Consider the following 19811-nt stretch of genomic DNA (forward strand, 5'->3'; position numbering starts at 1 on the left):
ACAGCTGAGTATTTCATTTCAGGGGTGCCATATTTTTGAAAGTCTGAGTTTTGAACTGCACACATTCAGCTGTGACATGCAGTCCAATCAAATCAACACCAGTTCTAACACTGATTACAATAATCACATCTCGTCCATATAAAATCTGATGTCCATCGCCAAGCTTTCGTAACTAAATTTGTTTTCACTCATTCCGTTCAGTACGTTTATGCTGTAATTCAATCACAACATTGTGCAGGTCGAAATCCGAATATGTTCTCATTAAGAATTTGAGACTTTTTATTGGTTGAAAGTCATGTCAATACCTGACTAACCACTTCGATTGGTTACGATTGTAAGGGGCTATAGTTAGGTTGATGCGTACCACTTCGTCGCAGAGTGGTGCTGGTGTTTTGCGAGCGACTGGACAGTCTCAAACTGTCTCGTGGGTAGATTCAACCATACTATTCATATTGGATAACTATTTTGGTTGATTGTTGCAAAATATATTTTTTCGATACTGTTATTTTCCTGGAGAAGATAGGTAAGCGTTTGCGAATTATTCGTGTTTCACCTCTTGGCGGGTGATTTGTTTGAATTCTGAAAGGTGTCCAGCAAGCTAACAAGGCCTTTAGCCAACCCTGCTAGCTAACGTTAGCTATTTGCTCGGCTAAGTTTATGAACTTTGATACAGGGTTTTATGTTTTTTATGTTGGTATTTATAACGCTAAACGTTTATTTTTGGGTTTGTAAGTATTCAAAATTGTGAATTCAGTCGCATTTGTCTAGCTATGTAGCGAATAACTAGCTAGCTAGCTATTGGAAGGGGGCGGGACGGTGCTAGCCAAAAAAATACACCACCAGCCAGGCTAGCTTCAACAACAACAAAAAACTGCTTGTTAAACCACCTAGCTAGTTTAATCACTGTTTTTGTTGACTGGCTGTTGGCGTTCACTAACTAGCTTGCCTGCGATATAAACTTACTGTTCACTTGTCCCCGGGTATTTGATCTTTCAGACCTCATGGTTGCCTGTATTAAAATGAATAGTTTTACTTTTCTAATGGATTTATAATATCTTTGTGAGCTAGCTGAACTATTTGTGCCAATGTGAGCTAGCTGAACTATTTAGAATACTAGAAGTTACTATTGCAGCAGGACCAAATGTAAACCATGTATGTTAGAAAAGTTCAAGTTTATGTTCCATACAAGTTGTTAATGTCTTGATCTGTAAAAGCAGCTCAAACAAATATATGTTCTAATGTGGAACATTCTAACTGAAATCCAGTTTTTGTCTTGTCTATTTTCTCTCAAGAGAATGGCTGCCGCCGAGGTGAATGGTAGTTCTGCCCAGGTGAGGGAGGAAGAGGAGCCTATGGAAGTCACTGCCGAATCCGAGCACACAGAGAACTACCAGACACTAATCGATGCCGGACTGCCGCAGAAAGTGGCAGAGAGTCTCGACAACGTATTCTCAACCGGTGGGGAATCTGTCAAACAATAGCTGAGTCTAATCCATTTTACAAAGAAGCGTGATGTTGCTCGAGGTTCCATGAAGAGGAGATAGGCCAGGTTGTAATAGTAGGAATCTGTCTTGTACCACCAGGGTTGGTGGCGTATGCTGACCTGGACGAGAGGGCCATCGATGCTCTGCGGGAGTTCAATGAAGAGGGAGCGCTGTCTGTACTGTTGCAGTTCAAAGAAAGTGACCTGTCCCATGTGCAGGTGAGTTACAGAGGAAGTGGAATGAAATAGTATATATGCAAGTCATTTTGGATGATGAATCATGAGTCTTAAGAAGTTGACATGGAGGGGTCTATACATTTTCCTCTGCTCATAACTCCAGTACATGAATCAACTGTGCTGTGGTTTGCTTTCCAGAACAAAAGTGCTTTCCTTTGTGGAGTCATGAAGACTTACAGACAGAGGGAAAAGCAAGGAAATAAAGTACAAGAATCCACCAAGGGGCCTGATGAGTCCAAGATCAAGGTAAAATGATTATTTTTGAACGTTGATTCAGTTGCTTAGATATAACCTGTTCTGTGTGTGCAGGGGTTAAAGTTCTCTGTCACTGCGATGGATTTCCATCATATGGATTCTGGAGAGGTCATTTTTGAGATCGGTGTAGACCCACAATAAAAATCTCTAGGTGGGCTAGTTTGGTAATGACTTATTAACCTAATAGGCCAAAAGAAGCATGTCTGTTCTACAGAGAGAGAAAAATCCCAAATGTATTTTCTCTGTTACACTGTGTGTTGAACTGACATGCATGATTGTTTGCTGATGTTCAAATAAAGGGAATTAAATAGTTTTATAATGCGCACCACCGTGGCGCTCAACTCAAACAGCGGTGTGTAGCCTACTGTAGCTGCTGGCAAAGCAATTCAAAGCCTATACTTTATCACTCATGATGTAACTTTTCAGTGCTGGGTTTCCCAAAACGGATGGACGAAAGATGACCTTAGTGCTACAATGCGTTTGTGAAACCCAGCTCTGTTATATTATTTTTGCCATGTAATGTTATTAAAGCAAAATCTGAGAACCCCGTAGTAGAATAGTTTACCTATTTACCTAGTCTGCTTGTTGTGTGTTCAATGCGGGATAAATATTTCTCTTGAGGCATATTCAAGTGAGGCCCACAGGGAGGGCAAGTATTCCTACAAGCAGACGATGCACTATTTATTTTTTTACAGGAATTGGGAGGGGGAGAGCACTTTTGAAAGCCACTTTGGCCTTTGTTAAGAAAGAGGGGATCCCAGCTTTCCATTGCTACCACGGTTATTTCTTTACTCGTACAATTGCGCGTGCCATCGTAAAGAAACATGCAGTTACAACCGGAGTTTACAGCATGGTTTAAGAGATCTGCTGCGCCTAAAGGGGGCAATGGTGTCTTAAAAGGGCAATGACATACTTTGTAATAGAAACCCCAAAATATTTCTCTTTGTGAATAACAATTGTAAATAATTATAATTTGAGGCCCTCCCGTTGACCACAGTGATACAATTTGAGCTGTTTTAGAGCAAATTTTTCACAATTTAACACATTTTGCCATGAGGCTACGTGAAAAAGTTGGCATTTTAAAAATAATTTCCTGCAATTCTACATATGGAAACTGATGACGTTGATTAAGGCAGCCCTCCGCACCTCTCTGATTTAGAGGGGTTGGGTAAGATGTGGAAGAAACATTTCGGTTGAATGCACTCAGTTGTGCAACTGACTATATATCCCCTTTCCCTATCTGAGTGACTCAAACAACAAAATAAATGGGGACCCATGCCATGACAAATACTCCTGAATGCCATATTTTTTTTTTAATCTTTCATTCTCCCTGACGTAGCTTTTATTTGGGTGATTTATTACTTCTCAAACATGATCTTAATACAGAACATGGCCAAAAGTATATGGACGCCTACCCGTCGAACGTCTTATTCCAAAATCATGAGCATTAATACGGAGTTGGTTCCCCCTTTGCTGCTAAAACAGCCTCCACTCTTCTGGGAAGGCTTTCCACTATATGTTGGAACATTGCTGTGGGGACTTGCTTCCATTCAGCCACAAGCATTAGTGAGGTCGGGCACTGATGTTGGGCCATTAGGCCAGGCACGCAGTCGGCATGCCAACTCATCCAAAAGATGTTTGATGGGGTTGAGGTCAGGGCTCTGTGCAGGCCAGTCAAGTTCTTCCACACTGATCTCGACAAACCATTTCTGTATGGACCTCACTTTGTGCATGGGGGCATTGTCATGCTGAAACAGGAAAGGGCCTTTCCCAAACTGTTACCTCAAAGTTGGAAGCATAGAATCGTCTAAAATGTTAATTTATGCTGTAGCGTTAAGATTTCCCTTCACTGAAACTAAGGGGCCTAGCCCGAACCATGAAAAACAGCCACAGACCATTATTCCTCCTCCACCTAACTTTACAGTTGGCACTATGCATTCGGGCAGGTAGTTTTCCTGGCATCCGCCAAACCCAGATTCGCCCGTCCGATTGCCAGATGGTGAAGCGGGATTAATCACTCCAGAGAACGCATTTCCACTGCTCCAATGGCGGCGAGCTTTAAATCACTCCAGCCGACGCTTGGGATTGTGCATGGTGATCTTAGGCTTGTGTGCGGCTGCTCGGCCATGGAAACCCATTCGTGAAGCTCCAGATTAACAGTTCTTGTGCCGATGTTGCTTCCAGAGTCAGTTTGGAACTCGGTAGTGAGTCGTTGTTGCTCCTATGTTTCCACTTCACAATAACGGCACTTAAAGTTGACTGTGGAAGCTCTAGCAGGGCAGAAACTAAAACACTTGTTGGAAAGGTGGCATGCTATGACTGTGCCATGTTGAAAGTCACGGAGCTCTTCAGTAAGGCCATTCTACTGCCAAATAGTTTCTCGATGGAGATTGCATAGCTGTGCTCAATTTTTATACATCTGTCAGCAACAGGTGTGGCTGAAATAACCGAATCCACTCATTTGAAGGGGTGTCCACACCATTTATAAAAAAGTGTGTGTATATAAGTCCTTCATATTTTCTACGTACTTTATCTGGTTTTAGTCGTTTAAGTTTACACTGAAAATGTTTCTATACAGAAAAATCCCTGGGATGTGGTCCAATGGGGTAAATGCAGATTGACAAACCCCATGCTTCAGCCTATGTATTTATAGCCACTATGCCACATCAGTTGGGCTACAGTTGATCATGTTTATTGCTAATGGCACATCTGATAATATAAACTCAGCAAAAAAAAGAACCGTTCCTTTTTCAGGACCCTGTCGTTCAAAGATAATTTGTAAAAATCCAAATGACTTCACAGATCTTCGTTGTAAAGGGTTTAAACACTGTGTCCCATGCTTGTTCAATGAACCATAAACAATTAATGAACATGCACCTGTGGAACGGTTGTTAAGACACTTACAGACGGTAGGCAATTAAGGTCACAGTTATGAAAACGTAGGACACTAAAGATGCCTTTCTACTGACTCTGAAAAACACCAAAAGAAAGATGCCCAGGTTCCCTGCTCATTTGTATGAATGTGCCTTAGGCATGCTGCAAGGAGGCATGAGGACTGCAGATGTGTCCAGGGCAATAAATTGCAATGTCCGTACTGTGAGACGCCCAAGACAGCGCTACGGGGAGACAGGAAGGACAGCTGATCGTCCTCGCAGTGGCAGACCACGTGTAACAACACCTGCACAGGATCAGTATATCCAAACATCACACTTGCGGGACAGGTACAGGATGGCAACAATAAATGACCGAGTTACACCAGGAACGCACAATCCCTCCATCAGTGCTCAGACTGTCCGCAATAGGCTGAGCGAGGCTGGACTGAGGGCTTGTAGGCCTGTTTTAAGGCAGGTCCTCACCAGACATCACCGGCAACAACGTCACCTGTGGGCACAAACCCACCGTCGCTGGACCAGACAGGACTGGCAAAAAGTGCTCTTCACTGACGAGTCGCGTTTTTGTCTCACCGGGGGTGAGGGTCGGATTCACGTTTATCGTTGAAGGAATAAGCGTTACACCGTGGCCTGTACTCTGGAGCGGGATCGATTTGGAAGTGGAGGGTCTGTCGTGGTCTGGGGCGGTGTGTCAAAGCATCATCGGACTGAGCTTGTTGTCATTGCAAGCAATCTCAATGCTATGTGTTACAGGGAAGACATCCTCCCTCGTGGTACCCTTCCTGCAGGCTCATCCTGACATGACCCACCAGCATGACAATGCCACCAGCCATACTGCTCGTTCTGTGTGGGATTTCCTGCAAGACAGGAATGTCAGTGTTCTGCCATGGTCAGCGACGAGCCCGGATATCAATCCCATTGAGCACGTCTGGGACCTGTTGGATCGGAGGGTGAGGGCTAGGGCCATTCCCCCCAGGAATGTCTGGGAACTTGCAGGTGCCTTGGTGGAAGAGTGGGGTAACATCTGGGGGGGTAACAACGTTTTTTTTCTTCTGAGTTTATATTGTCCTGCTAATAACAGGGTTAATAATATATATGTGAGAATATCCAACAGGCTTTTATATAATTCTACATTTATAATAATAATGTTTAAAAAATTATATTTAGGAGATTTTGTTTTCAAATGTAAAATGAGTGAGGAAAAAGGCCATTCTTGAACATGGGGTGAGACATTTGTTACTAATTTGTAAATGAAGCCAGTTTGTTATTTAGAATTTTTTCTGTTTTTAGAGGGAGAAAAACCAAAAACCTACAGTCATCTCATGGGTCTCCCAGTCGAAGGCGGCAGGGATATTGAACCAGCGTCTGTAGCAACACAGCATGCACTGCCTTAGACCATTGCGCCACTCAGGCACTGTACAACATGACCGATCGGGAGTGGGCTACAGTACTACAGTAAGAGCAAAATAATCGTAATAAAATAATAAGAAACTAAGTGTAACAACAGTTTTAGTAAGTAATACTGAAGTCGTGCACAATTATCAGTTTCTATTTAGGTTTATGTCGCCCATTCATTGTCAGAGACACAGTAGGACCCAAAAGCATAATCAGTGCTCTAACTCCCCCTTGTGGTGGTCTGGAGCAATGAAGTGGTGACGCAGGGTACCATACTAAACCACAAATGACCTCTTAAGTCCTGCTGTGTAAGCTCGCAACCTTTAAAGGAGGAACCACTGTAGCCTACTGCTATGTGTGCATTGCTGTGCTCATATTGTGAAGAAATAGCCTAGTAGTTTATCAATACATTTAGGCTAAATGTTCTGATCTGTTGCATCAGCATCGTTGCTTTTAAAAGGTTTTTTGATATACAGTGGTTGTATTAATTTGAACTGTCGTTTCACAACTGTCCCAGTCTGTTTTGGAATATTTATTTCTCGCACAGAATGACAAGCTGACCAATAGAATAGGTCAACTTTTGTACTATCGGGTTTAGTAGAGTGACAGGCTAGTGCTTTTGCTGTTCGTTACTCATCTTGTTGGCTGAGAAAGTAGATGTGAACCATTCTAACATCTTCAATATGCGCCTTGGGGGCTTTGAAAGTCAGGTCATGGCCCACATCAACACCATCATCCCAGAAACCCTAGACCCACTCCAATTTGCATACCGCCTCAACAGATCCACTGATGACGCAATCTTGATTGCTCTCAACACTGCCCTTTCCCACCTGGACAAAAGGAACACCAATGTGAGAATGCTGTTCATTGACTATAGCTCAGCATTCAACACCATAGTACTCTCAAAGCGCATCACTACACTAAGGACCCTGAGACTAAACACCTCCCTCTGCAACTGGATCCTGGACTTCCTGACGGGCCGCCCCCAGGTGGTAAGGGTAGGTAACATCGTGGACTACAGGAAAAGGAGGGCCGAGCACGCACCCATTCTCATCAACAGGGCTGTAAGTGGAGCAGGTTGATATCTTCAAGTTCTTTGGTGTTCACATCACCAACAAACTATCATGGTCCAAACCCACCAAGACAATCGTGAAGAGGGCATAACAATGCCTATTCCCCCTCGGGAGACTGAAAAGATTTGGCATGGGTCCTCAGATCCTCAAGGTTTTACAGCTGCACCATCGAGAGCAACCTGACTGGTTCCATTACCACCTGGTATGGCAACTGCTTGGCCTTCGACCGCAAGGCGCTATAGAGGGTAGTGTGTACGGCCCAGTATTACTGCCATAAGGACCTCTATACCAGGCGGTGTCAGAGGAAGGCCCTAACTGTCAGACTCCAGCCACCCTAGTCATAGGCTGTTCTCTGCTGCATAGGGTTGCACATTTTGGGAAATGTTCAGAGGTGGAAACTTTCTGTGGGAATATATGGTAATTCACTGGAATATATGGGAATGAATACCATATAAATGTAGATGTTTTTTTGCATTGGATATTTTTACCGTATCATATGGAGACAGAAACATAAACCTTTTAACCTTATAAGTAGACATAATTGCAAATGATTAAATCCTTCCACTAGAAATAAAAAAAATTACAATAAAATGTTACGAATTGAACTTTACTTAAATGAGTTGCCTCTTCACATGGGAGGATTTCACTGAACAACAAAAGGGAATATTAAATGATCCCCAATGATCCATCGCATCTCCCAAAAATGTAAAATGATAGTTTCTAGAAACTAAAGCTTTGTTTGCCTTCCTCTCAGGCTTCCATGTCTTCATCCTGGACATCCTCAATGTCCACCTCTTGAACATCAGACTGAGGCCTCATCTTCACTGTCACTTTCTAACCTTGTTGAGGATGGCTTGTTGTCAGGCTCAAAAAGCCAAAAATTTGCCCGGTAGCCACCAATTTTTTTTAACCTTTGTATTGGTCAGCCTGTTGCGTGCTTTAGTGTGTGTGTGTTCCCAAACAAGGACCAATTGCTCTCTGAGGTGGCTGATGTTGGTGGGATTTGGAGGATGATGGAGGCAACAGGGAAAAGAGCCTCAGATCCACAAAGTCCCTTCCACCAGGTGGCTGATGAGATATGTTGGCACGACTGCCATATTGCATCTCCATCCCAAAGCCCTTGCTTGGAAGTGTACTTCGCCAGACTGCCAAGAACCTTGCCCTCATCCAGGCCAAGGTGGCGAGACATGGTAGTGATGACACCATAGGCCTTGTTGATCTCTGCACCAGACAAGATGCTCTTGCCAGAATACTTGGTCCAACATGTACGCTGCGGCGTGTATGGGCTTCAGGCAGAAGTCTTCGCGCTTTTTGATGTTTATCAGAACTGCCGTTTCCTCTGCTTGGAGCAACAGTAAAGTGGGCAAGGCAGTATGGATTTCTTCTCTTAAATCTGCAAGCAGAGTCTGAACATCAGACAGGATGGCTACTGCTATAGGTTTCGGGCAGCTTACCACTCTCTCCCAATCATCCAGGAGGATTGTCTTGATGGGGCTGTCCATATCGGCAGACTGTGTTATGGCCATTTCTTGGAGAGACTCCTTCCCCTGCAGGAGACTGTCAAACATGATGACAACACCACCCCAACAGGTGTTGCTGGGCAGCTGTGGTCCAAGGTCATTGATGACTGCCTTCACCCCATCTGCAATGTAGAGACCGGTGTGTCTGTTGTCCCTTGTCTGTGCTCTTGTAGAATACTGGTTGAGTGGTGGAGATGTAGTTAATTATTCCTTGCCCACGAACATTCAACCATCCATCAGAGATAGTCTGCTTTCTCTATGATTTGCTTGACCTTCACTTGAACTCTGAACTCGGCATCCAGCAAATGAGTAGAAAAAGCATGTCTGGTTGGAGGGGTGTATGCTGGGCAAAGAACATTCAGAAATCTCCTCCAATACACATTGCTTGTGAGCATCAGAGGTGAACCAGTTGCATACACAGCTCGAGCAAGACATTCATCAGCATTTCTCTGACTACGTTCCTCCATTTGAGTAAAAAGAAACTTCTGATTCCAGGAGGTACATGAGCTGTTGCTATCGATAAGGTGTCTGATTAATCATTTTCACCTCGAATAGAAGTAGAGGGACTTTTGTCAGAAGTTTCTTGTTGTGAGCGCTGAGGGAACTTTATGCATTTGGCCAGATGATTCTGCATCTTTGTTGCATTCTTCACATATGATTTGGCACAGTATTTGCAAATGTACACAGCTTTTCCTTCTACATTAGCTGCAGAGAAATGTCTCCACACCAGATATTGCCTGTGGATTTTTCCTGAAAAGAATGAGAAGAAAAAATAACTACAATTCCATGTACAGATAAATAGTTAAGCAGTTAGATTAAACAACTCCTTTGTACGATAAATATTTAAAAATGAAAAATGTATGGAAACAGGTGAATTAACACTCCTCAGTTAGCAGGCTCAAGCAAGCTAAACCCACATGGTAGCAAAAACCAACTAGCAGAAATTGTTAACAAGTTTGAAATGATTTAAACACACTTTGCTTTAGGCTACTATTTACTAGTTTACGAAAAATCATGTCATATAAAATATACTCACACCACCCAGTATTGAAATCAAAACTTACCAGAAAGCATTTAGTCCTTGGCTCAGTATAGTAGTGCGGGCTCAATAGCATCTCATTAGTGTGCAAGATCTTGAGAATCAGCTGCACATGTGATGGAAGAATGCACTGTGAATGCAGAGGGTTGCAATTCCGTTGAATTGGTGATAGTTTAATGAAAATATGCCGCAAGACCTAGAATTGCTTTGTGTATCCCACACAAAAAAGGTTCACTGTTATAAGCAAACTTTTTCTTTTAATGAATTTAAGCAAAATTCCCGGGCTTAAAACTTCTTTGGGCTGCAAGCCCGAAGCCGGGCACAATATGACAACAGCCACTTCAAGTGCAGGGCGTGAAATTCAAAAGATATTTTTTTTGAAATATTTAACTTTCACACATTAACAAGTCCAATACAGCAAATGAAAGATAAACATCTTGTGAATCCAGCCAACATGTCAGATTTTTAAAATGTTTTACAGCGAAAACACCACGTATATTTATGTTAGCTCACCACCAAATACAAAAAAGGACAGACATTTTTCACAGCACAGGTAGCATGCACAAAACCAACCTAACTAACCAAGAACCAACTTCATCAGATGACAGTCTTATAACATGTTATACAATAAATCTATGTTTTGTTCGAAAAATGTGCATATTTGAGGTATAAATCAGTTTTACATTGCAGCTACCATCACAGCTACCGTCACAAATAGCACCGAAGCAGCCAGAGTAATTACAGACACCAACGTGAAATACCTAAATACTCATCATAAAACATTTCTGAAAAATACATGGTGTACAGCAAATGAAAGACAAGCATCTTGTGAATCCAGACAATATTTCCGATTTCTTAAGTGTTTTACAGCGAAAACACAATATAGCATTATATTAGCTTACCACAATAGCCAGAAACACAAGCCATTTACCAGCAGCAAAAGTTAGCGATCGTAACAAACCAGCAAAAGATATATAATTTTTGACTAACCTTGATAAGCTTCATCAGATGACAGTCCTATAACATCAGGTTATACATACACTTATGTTTTGTTCGAAAATGTGCATATTTAGAGCTGAAATCAGTGGTTATACATTGTGCTAACGTAGCATCTTTTTCCCAGAATGTCCGGATATTTTTATGACACTCAACTATTCTCACCAAATAACTATTCATAAACGTTACTAAAAAATACATGTTGTATAGGAAATGATAGATACACTAGTTCTTAATGCAATCGTCGTGTTAGAATTCTAAAAATAACTTCATTACGACATCCAGCTTAGTTATAGCGAGAGAGTGCCCAAAATCTGGGCGCAAACTAATAGTACACATGTTCGACAGATATATATGAAATAGCATCATAAAATGGGTCCTACTTTTGATGATCTTCCATCAGAATGTTGTACAAGGGGTCCTTTGTCGGGAACAATCGTTGTTTGGTTTTAGAATGTCCTCTTCTCCAGTCAATTAGCACGGAAAGCTAGCAAAGTGGCGCAAAGCTCTCCTTCGTGAACAAACGCAGACAAAGCAACACGCCTAACGTCCCGAAAAAATTTCAATAATCGAATTAAAACTATATTGAAAAAACATACTTTACGATGATATTGTCACATTTATCAAATAAAATCAAAGCCGGAGATATTAGTCGTCTATAACGACAGCTTTTCAGAAGGCAATACCAGGTCCCTTCTCGCGCGTTCCAGAAAACAGGAAATTGGTGTCACGTCATGCCAAGAGCTTTTATTCGACCTCAGATCAAGTTATACACTCCATTTCTTCTCTCACTGCCTGTTGACATCTAGTGGAAGGCGTATGAAGTGCATGTATACTAATACATATCAAGCACATTTATAGGCAGGCCCTAGAACAGAGCATCGATTTCAGATTTTCCACTTCCTGTCAGGAAGTTTGCTGCTAAATGAGTTCTGTTTTACTCACAGATATAATTCAAACGGTTTTAGAAACTAGAGTGTTTTCTATCCAATAGTAATAATAATATGCATATTGTACGAGCAAGAATTGAGTACGAGGCCGTTTGAAATGGGCACCTTTTATCCAGGCTACTCAATACTGCCCCTGCAGCCCAAACAGGTTAACTTCCCACATCAAATTTTCGGAAATTTACCGGAACGTTTCCGACCCTTTGCAACCCTACTGCTACCACACGGAAAGCGGTATTGTAGCGCCAAGTCTAGGTCCAAAAGGCTTCTTAACAGCTTCTACCACTAAGCCATAAGACTGCTAATCAAATGACGTGAATCCAACATGTAATTTAACTTCTTGAATTAATAGGCTATTTACTGTATTGCAAAAGTTTGTGTTTGGTTGTCAACTCAACCAAATATCAACATTTGAAGAAGATTTATCTTTTGTGCCGCTGACTGTCTGGCTTTAATTCATTTGTCATAAAAATGTACAATTGTTGTGTTGGATTCATGTCTCCTTATAAAAAAAATCTAAATTAAAGAATATGGGACTAAATAAAATTTGACTTTAAAGTGCATTTTAAAGTTTTTGATTTATTCCTTTTCTTTAACTTAGATTTTTTGTTGCGATAGAAAGGTGAATACAATATATTAGTTATTAACTTAAAGATTACATTTGAAATCAGCCAAAGATTGGAACCCTAGGCCTATACACTACCGTTCAAATGTTTGGGGTCACATAGAAATGTTCTGGTTTTTGAAAGAGAAGCACTTTTTTTGTCCATTTTTAAAATAACATCAAATTGATCAGAAATACAGTCTAAACATTGTTAATGTTGTAATTGACTATTGTATTTGGAAATTGAATTTTTTTATGGAATATCTACATAGACGTACAGATCCAAGTTTATCATTTTAAAAGGCTAATTGATCATTAGACAATCCTTTTGCAATTATGTTAGCACAGTTGAAAACTGTTGTCCTGATTTAAAGAAGCAATAAAACTGTCCTTCTTTAGACTAGGTGAATATCTGGAGCATCAGCATTTGTGGGTTTTCTTACAGGCTCAAAATGGCCAGAAACACACAACTTTCTTCTGAAACTCGCCAGTCTATTCTTGTTCTGAGAAATGAAGGCTATTCCATGTGAGAAATTGCCAAGAAACTGAAGAGCTCGTACAAAACTGTGTACTACTCCCTTCACAGAGCAAACAGGCTCTAACCAGAATAGAAAGAGTGGGAGGCCCCAGTGCACAACTGAGTAAGAGGACAAGTACATTAGAGTGTCTAGTTTGAGAAACAGACGCTTCACAAGTCCTCAACTGTTAGCTTCATTAACTTCTTTGGGAACGGGGGGCAGTATTGAGTAGCTTGGATGAATACGGTGCCCAGAGTAAACTGCCTGCTACTCAGGCCCAGAAGCTAGAATATGCATATAATTTGGATAGGAAACACTCTAAAGTTTCCAAAACTGTTAAAATAATGTCTGTGAGTATAACAGAACTCATATGGCAGGCAAACACCTGAGAAAAATCCAACCAGGAAGTGGGAAATCTGAGGTTTGTATTTTTAAGTGATTGCCTATCTAATATACTGTGTCTATGGGGTCAGATTGCACTTCCTACGGCATCCACTATATGTCAACAGTCTTTAGAAAGTTATTTCAGGCTTCTACTGTGAAAGGGGAGGGAATAATAGCTGTTTCAACCAATGGTGAGGCTGAAAGCCTTGTTGTTTATCGCGCGCGGCCGTGAGCGCGAGTCCCTTTCCTTTCTAATGACAAAGGAATTGTCCGGTTGGAATATTATTGAAGATTTATGATGATCCTAAAGATTGATTATATACATCGTTTGACATGTTTCTACGAACTATAATGGAACTTTTTTGACTTTTCGTCTGGGCTTTGTGAGCGCGCTTTGTGCATTTGGATTACTGGACTAAACGCGCGAACAAAAAGGAGGTATTTGGACATAAAGATGAACTTTATCGAACAAAACACACACTTATTGTCTAACATGGAGTCCTGGGAGTGCCATCCGGTGAAGATCATCAATTAGTGATTCATTTTAACGCTATTTCTGTCTTCTTTGGAAAATGGCTGTTTGGTTTTCTGTGGCCAGGCACTGACCTAACATAATCGCAAGGTGTGCTTTAGCCGTAAAGCCTTTTTGGAATCAGACACTGTGGCTGGATTAACAAGAAGTTTATCTTTAAAATGGTGTACAATACTTGTATGTTGGAGGAATTTTAATTATGAGATTTCTGCTGTTTGAATTTGGCGCCATGCAATTTCACTGGCTGTTGGCGAGGTGGGACGGGTTAAATAGTACCCGCAAAACACCAGTCTCAACGTCAACAATGAAGAGGTGACTCCGGGATGCTGGCTTTCTAGACAGAGTTGCAAAGAAAAAGCCTTATCTCAGACTGGCCAATAAAAATAAAAGATTAAGATGGGCAAAAGAACACACAATGGACAGAGGAAGATTGGGGGGGGGGAGGGGTGTTATGGACAGACAAATCTCAGTTTGAGGTGTTCGGATCACAAAGAAGAACATTCGTGAGACGCAGAAAAAATGAAGATGCTGGAGGAGTGCTTGACGCCATCTGTCAGTCGTGGTGGAGGCAATGTGGTGGTTTGGGGGTGCTTTGGCGGTGGAAAAGTGGGAGATTTGTACAGGGTACAAGGGATCATAGAAAAAGGAAATCACTCCATTTTGCATACCCTGTGGACGGCGCTTAATTGGAGCCAATTTCCTCCTACAACAGGACAACGATCCAAAGCGCAGCTCCAAACTATGCATGAACTATTTAGGGATAAAGCAGTCAGCTGGTATTCTGTCTATAACGGAGTGGCCAGCACAGTCACCCGATCTCAACCCTATTGAATGGTGTGGGAGCACCTTGACCGTATGGTACCTAAGCAGTGCCCATCAAGCCAATCCAATTTGTGGGAGGTGCTTCAGGAAGCATGGGGTGAAATCTCTTCAGATTACCTCAAATTGACAACTAGAATGCCAAAGGCCTGCAAGTCTGTAATTGCTGCAAATGGAGGATTCTTTGACGAAAGCAAAGTTTGAAGTAGACAATTATTTCAATAAAAAAATCATTATTTATAACCATGTCAATGTCTTGACTATATTTCCTATTCGTTTTGCAACTAATTTCATGAATGTTTTCATGGAAAACAAGGACATTTCTAAGTGACCCCAAACTTTTGAACGCAGTGTCTTTTTTTTTTTTTTTTCGAACTCTGGATTGAATTGAACTTTTGACTTCGCAAATGCTATATACCCCTAAATAGTATAATTTGATGATATGACTTATAAAGCATGGTTCCATTTCATTTGCTCTGTTAAACCTACCCTTTTGGAAATGACTTTGATAGCAGTAATGAATATATGGAACATTTTGGGAGACCCGACCCATGTGAGTTAAAGATCTGTCATTCTCATTGAAATGAGGCAGTAGATCTGTTCTATGCTCTATTTCGTTTTTGCGTGTCTTACTTTCGGTTTTGTACACCAGCTGATAATACAATAGTTTTGGTTATTGAATATATATTTCATAGCGGTTTAGATGATTCTCCACACTTGCTGATTTTGTCACAAGCTGAAATTAGGCGAACTGCATATTGCACCGTTTTGCGGGATCGGTCAATCAGTCTCACGATAGCACATTGATAGTCGGTGACAAATATCAAAGCTAAAAATGGATGGGCTTGGTTAACACCCTTCATGGGAGACCCAATGGGATACCTGTAGAGAGACCAACTTTCCCATATGAGGTGCTTCCCAGCATATTGTTTTTTCTTATAGTGGATATAACGTTGAAGATCTGACATGTTTGAAAGATGCAGATTCAACACTTTATACATAGGCTCTGCTCTCTATGTTGAAAATTGTTAACCATGTGGTTTTGAAATTTCGCCCTCAAACGTGTATTTTTCCACGTCACTGTTGACAAATTACTTTGAAACAATGTTGCTTTAACCAGTTTGTGCCCAGTGGGAAGTTTCCGTCATGGGATTTTTGGGGGCTTTAGTGTGTGTGTGTGTGTGTGTGTGTGTGTGTTCCCGCTCATGTGGTGTAGTGGTTATGCTGAAGTCTACGTGTTCCCCAGGCTCTGCTGGAGCGGACAGGATACACCCTGGACGTAACTACGGGACAGAGGAAATACGGCGGGCCTCCACCAGAGGAAGTGTTCCAAGGAGCACAGCCTGGGATTGGAACTGAGGTAAAGCTGCCGGAGATGTAACATTATTTGAAAGGGTCATCGTGGCAAAGCCTTTGACGGATGTAGAGAAGAGAGGCGTTTGAAAGACTGTGGCCCCAAGGATGTCAACAGAGAAGTTTACAGCAACACTACAGCAGTCTTCCCCTGCTAAAGTATCAAAGGAGCTCATCCGATCACATTGTGGAACCCTGACTGATCTAGTCTCTGTTTTCTGAATTCAGGTGTTTGTGGGAAAGATCCCTAGAGATCTGTATGAAGACGAGCTGGTGCCACTGTTTGAAAAGGCGGGCCCTATCTGGGACCTGAGGCTAATGATGGACCCCCTGTCGGGTCAGAACCGGGGCTACGCCTTCATCACCTTCTGCGGCAAGGATGCAGCAGCTGAGGCTGTGAAACTTGTAAGTCCCTGCATTCAGTCCAGTCTTCATCTTCAAAGAACCAAGTGGCTGGTTTCCCGGACACAGATGAAGCCTAGACCTGGACTAAAAATCACTTTCAATAGAGAATCTCCATTGAATGTGTATTTTTTTTTTTTTTTGTGGTCTAGCGCTAGGCTTAATCTGTGTCTGGGGAAACCAGCGCAAGATGTGATACATTTCATTTTGGACCAGTCATAGGACCTTCTCCAGCTTCCATATCAACCCTGCAAAGCAATCTTTCCTCTTGTTTTCAGTGTGATAACTATGAAATCCGGTCTGGGAAGTACCTTGGAGTGTGCATATCTGTAGCAAACAACCGCCTGTTTGTTGGATCAATCCCAAAGAACAAGACCAGAGAGAGCATATTGGAGGACTTCGGCAAAGTCACAGGTCAGTGAAAGTGAAGACACCCCAATTTAGGTTTACATTGTTTTATGTTCTGTGGTTTATCATTAGTCAGATATCAGTCATGTGACGCAGGTCTCTCGCTCTTCTTCCAGAGGGGCTTCAGGAAGTGATTCTCTACCACCAGCCTGACGACAAGAAGAAGAATCGTGGCTTCTGTTTCCTGGAGTACGAGGACCACAAGTCAGCAGCCCAGGCCCGCCGCCGCCTCATGAGTGGCAAGGTGAAGGTGTGGGGGAACCCGGTCACTGTTGAGTGGGCCGATCCAGTCGCTGAGCCCGATCCGGATGTCATGGCTAAGGTGAGTCCTGGCTTGCTCGCTCTCTCTCACAATCACGCACTTTCATTTTTCTTATCTTACAATAACCTATTTCTGCATAAACTGAGATCAATATGGAGTCGAATTGTAATGTTTGTGTGTCATCAGGTGAAAGTCCTGTTTGTCAGGAAGCTGGCCACCCCGGTCACAGAAGAGCTACTGGAGAAGACCTTCTCTGCGTTTGGAAAGTTGGAGCGGGTGAAGAAGCTCAAAGACTATGCCTTTGTCCACTTTGAGGACAGGGACGCAGCTGTGAAGGTGGGTTACTCTCGGGAAAAACATACTCCTGTTTTTGTGTGTTTTTTTTAACCTTGCTTCGTATGTGTTAACATTCTTGCTGCTTTTCTCAGGCAATGGCAGAAATGAATGGGAAGGAGCTTGGGGGAGAGGAGATTGAGATAGTCCTGGCCAAGCCCCCAGACAAGAAGAGGAAAGAGCGGCAGGCTCATCGCCAGACCACCAGAAGCCCAGGGTGAGGCCACGGAGAGAGACTGTGCTTGACTAATTTCTGTTATCGAAGTGAGTAGATCTCCCATCGTGGGATTACATTGAAGCTGATATGTTGTTCCTGTATTCTGCAGGTATGATGACTATTACTACTACCCACCGCCACGCATGCCTCCACCAGGTAGGGGCAGGGGCCGTGGTGGCCGCGGGGGCTATGCCGCCTATCCCCCAGACTACTACAGCTACGAGGACTACTACGATGACTACTATGACTATCACGACTACCGTGGGGGTTACGAGGACCCCTACTACGGTTACGACGACGTGTACAGCATGAGGGGCCGTGGCAGCCGGCCAAGCAGGGGAGGTCCGCCCCCACCTAGGGCCCGCGGAGCACCACCCACACGAAGCCGAGGGGGCTATGCCCAGAGGGGGCCACCAGTCGGAGGGCCCAGGGGTGGCAGAGGGGGCCGGGGGGGACCCTTCCAGCCACAGAGGGGCCGTGGTACCCGAGGAGCCAGGGGGAACCGCGGGGGCAATGTGGGAGGGAAGAGGAAGGCGGACGTCTTCAACCAGCCTGACTCCAAACGCCGGCAGACCAACCAGCAGAACTGGGGGTCTCAGCCCATCGCCCAGCAGCCCCTGCAGCAAGGGGCCGACTATTCCGGTAACTATGGTTACAGTAATGACACCCTGGAGTTTTCACAGGATTCTTATGGGCAGCAGTGGAAGTAGATGCGTCAAAATCACTATTTGGCAAAATAAAATAAAAGACAGAAAAAAAACGTAAGAAGTTTGGCAACACTTTTTTTCCCCTTTTTTTTTATCCCTCACGGGGAAAAAATATTTCACTCAGAGAAGAAATGGACAGACCCCCAGAATTGGCACAACATGATTGGCTGGAATAGCATTTTGGCCTGAAGATGTGAATGTAACCATTTTGCTGAATCATTTCTTACGGTTACATGGGACGTATGTCTTAAAACGCACATCACTTTTACCTTCCAACATTGTGTTTGTTTCTTTTAAAGCCAACAATGAGCATTTTAAATGTGGACATTATTTTTCAAAAGTCTGAGAGGCTGTTAAAATCATGATATTGCCTTGCAGGAAAGTTTGTGTCCAAGCCCCTCCCTCCCCTACCTGTGTTTCCCTTATTTCTGTTTTCTAACAGTAGCATAGGGACTTGCTTGTAAATAGTTGCTTGTGGCTAGAGCTTCATATAAAAAAAAATGCCGTGATGGAGAAAATCAACAGGAAGGGGAGAATTTAAAAGTTTTGTAACGTTGAAAGTGTATGTCTAGCATTTCTAGAGGTAGATCAATTGTGTTTTTTAAAACTGATATTATTATATAACTTCCTATGTTTTCTTTAAACTTGCCCGTTAGAATTTGGTTTGGCTTACCTTAAAAGCCATAGCAGTTTGTTCTCTGATGTTTGTATTTATAACTTTTACCTTTGTTCCATTTCAATAAAACTCAGTTGAGCATCATTCAATTGTCAGATAACTTCAAATTCAATGGTGTCATTCAGTATATGAGTCTACTTCTAATCCTACCTCAAATTTCACAGATTTTGTCTGCTTTTTGCTCCAAGAATAAATCAAGAGACAATGAAATTGTCATACCAAAAGAATGAATGGCAGAACACAAATGTTTGAATGACTGAAAAAAAAAAAACTTTATTTTCCAGGATATCCCACCCTCTTATGATCTGATGAAAGTTAAAAGATATACAAGTGAAATTAACATAATAGTTGTACATTTGTATACCGATGAGGTAAAAAAAATCTGCAATCTTTTACATTGGACTCAACATCAAGACCAGAACAACTAATCATTTAAATGCATTCCCCTTCCCTGAAGGCATTGGATCAGTTGCAACTCACCTCTCAAACACCATGTGGCCCAATTACACAGTAAAAAAAAAAAACTGCAATATATCAGAAGTAATCTCTGTGCTGCTGCTGTAGCGATGACCCTTCAAGCCCTGCTGTCTTAGCAAAATGCTAATAGCAAATGCCTTTGGTCCCATGATTATTATTATTTGTCTTTTGTTTTGTCCTTTTATTCAAACTTGCCCAGGTGGTAAAGCGAGAGCTGCATCGCTTGAGTGAGGAACGTATTCACCCTGAACTGTGTTCCTTACAAAAGGCCCGGGTGAGCAAG

At 42.4% G+C, this 19811-nt stretch overlaps 1 protein-coding gene across 2 annotated transcripts; it reads left to right on the forward strand.

The window, feature by feature from the left end:
• Positions 1-307: 307 nt before the first annotated feature.
• Positions 308-19135, forward strand: LOC139554714 (heterogeneous nuclear ribonucleoprotein R-like). Of its 2 annotated transcripts, none has more exons than XM_071367776.1 (11): positions 308-523; positions 1293-1458; positions 1584-1702; positions 1859-1966; positions 15940-16053; positions 16275-16451; positions 16727-16862; positions 16973-17178; positions 17305-17454; positions 17547-17668; positions 17778-19135. In XM_071367776.1, exons 2-11 carry the CDS (start codon positions 1296-1298, stop codon positions 18376-18378), a joined length of 1896 nt encoding a protein of 631 aa, XP_071223877.1. In that variant the 5' UTR covers positions 308-523; positions 1293-1295; the 3' UTR covers positions 18379-19135. The 2 variants fall into 2 exon arrangements, with proteins under 2 accessions (XP_071223877.1, XP_071223878.1); XM_071367777.1 differs by having other exon boundaries at positions 329-523; positions 1266-1458.
• The last annotated feature ends 676 nt before the right edge of the window (positions 19136-19811 follow it).

Source organism: Salvelinus alpinus, chromosome 26 (genome assembly GCF_045679555.1).
Source record: "Salvelinus alpinus chromosome 26, SLU_Salpinus.1, whole genome shotgun sequence".
NCBI lineage: Eukaryota > Metazoa > Chordata > Actinopteri > Salmoniformes > Salmonidae > Salvelinus > Salvelinus alpinus.

What these genes read in the sequence shown, in the direction of transcription:
- LOC139554714 (XM_071367776.1), top strand. Translation starts at nt 1,296, where the DNA reads ATGGCTGCCGCCGAGGTGAATGGTAGTTCTGCCCAGGTGAGGGAGGAA. An exon ending in ACAGGGACGCAGCTGTGAAG is followed by an intron (nt 17,455 to 17,546) that starts GTGGGTTACTCT and finishes TGCTTTTCTCAG; the next exon opens with GCAATGGCAGAAATGAATGG. An exon ending in CAGACCACCAGAAGCCCAGG is followed by an intron (nt 17,669 to 17,777) that starts GTGAGGCCACGG and finishes TGTATTCTGCAG; the next exon opens with GTATGATGACTATTACTACT.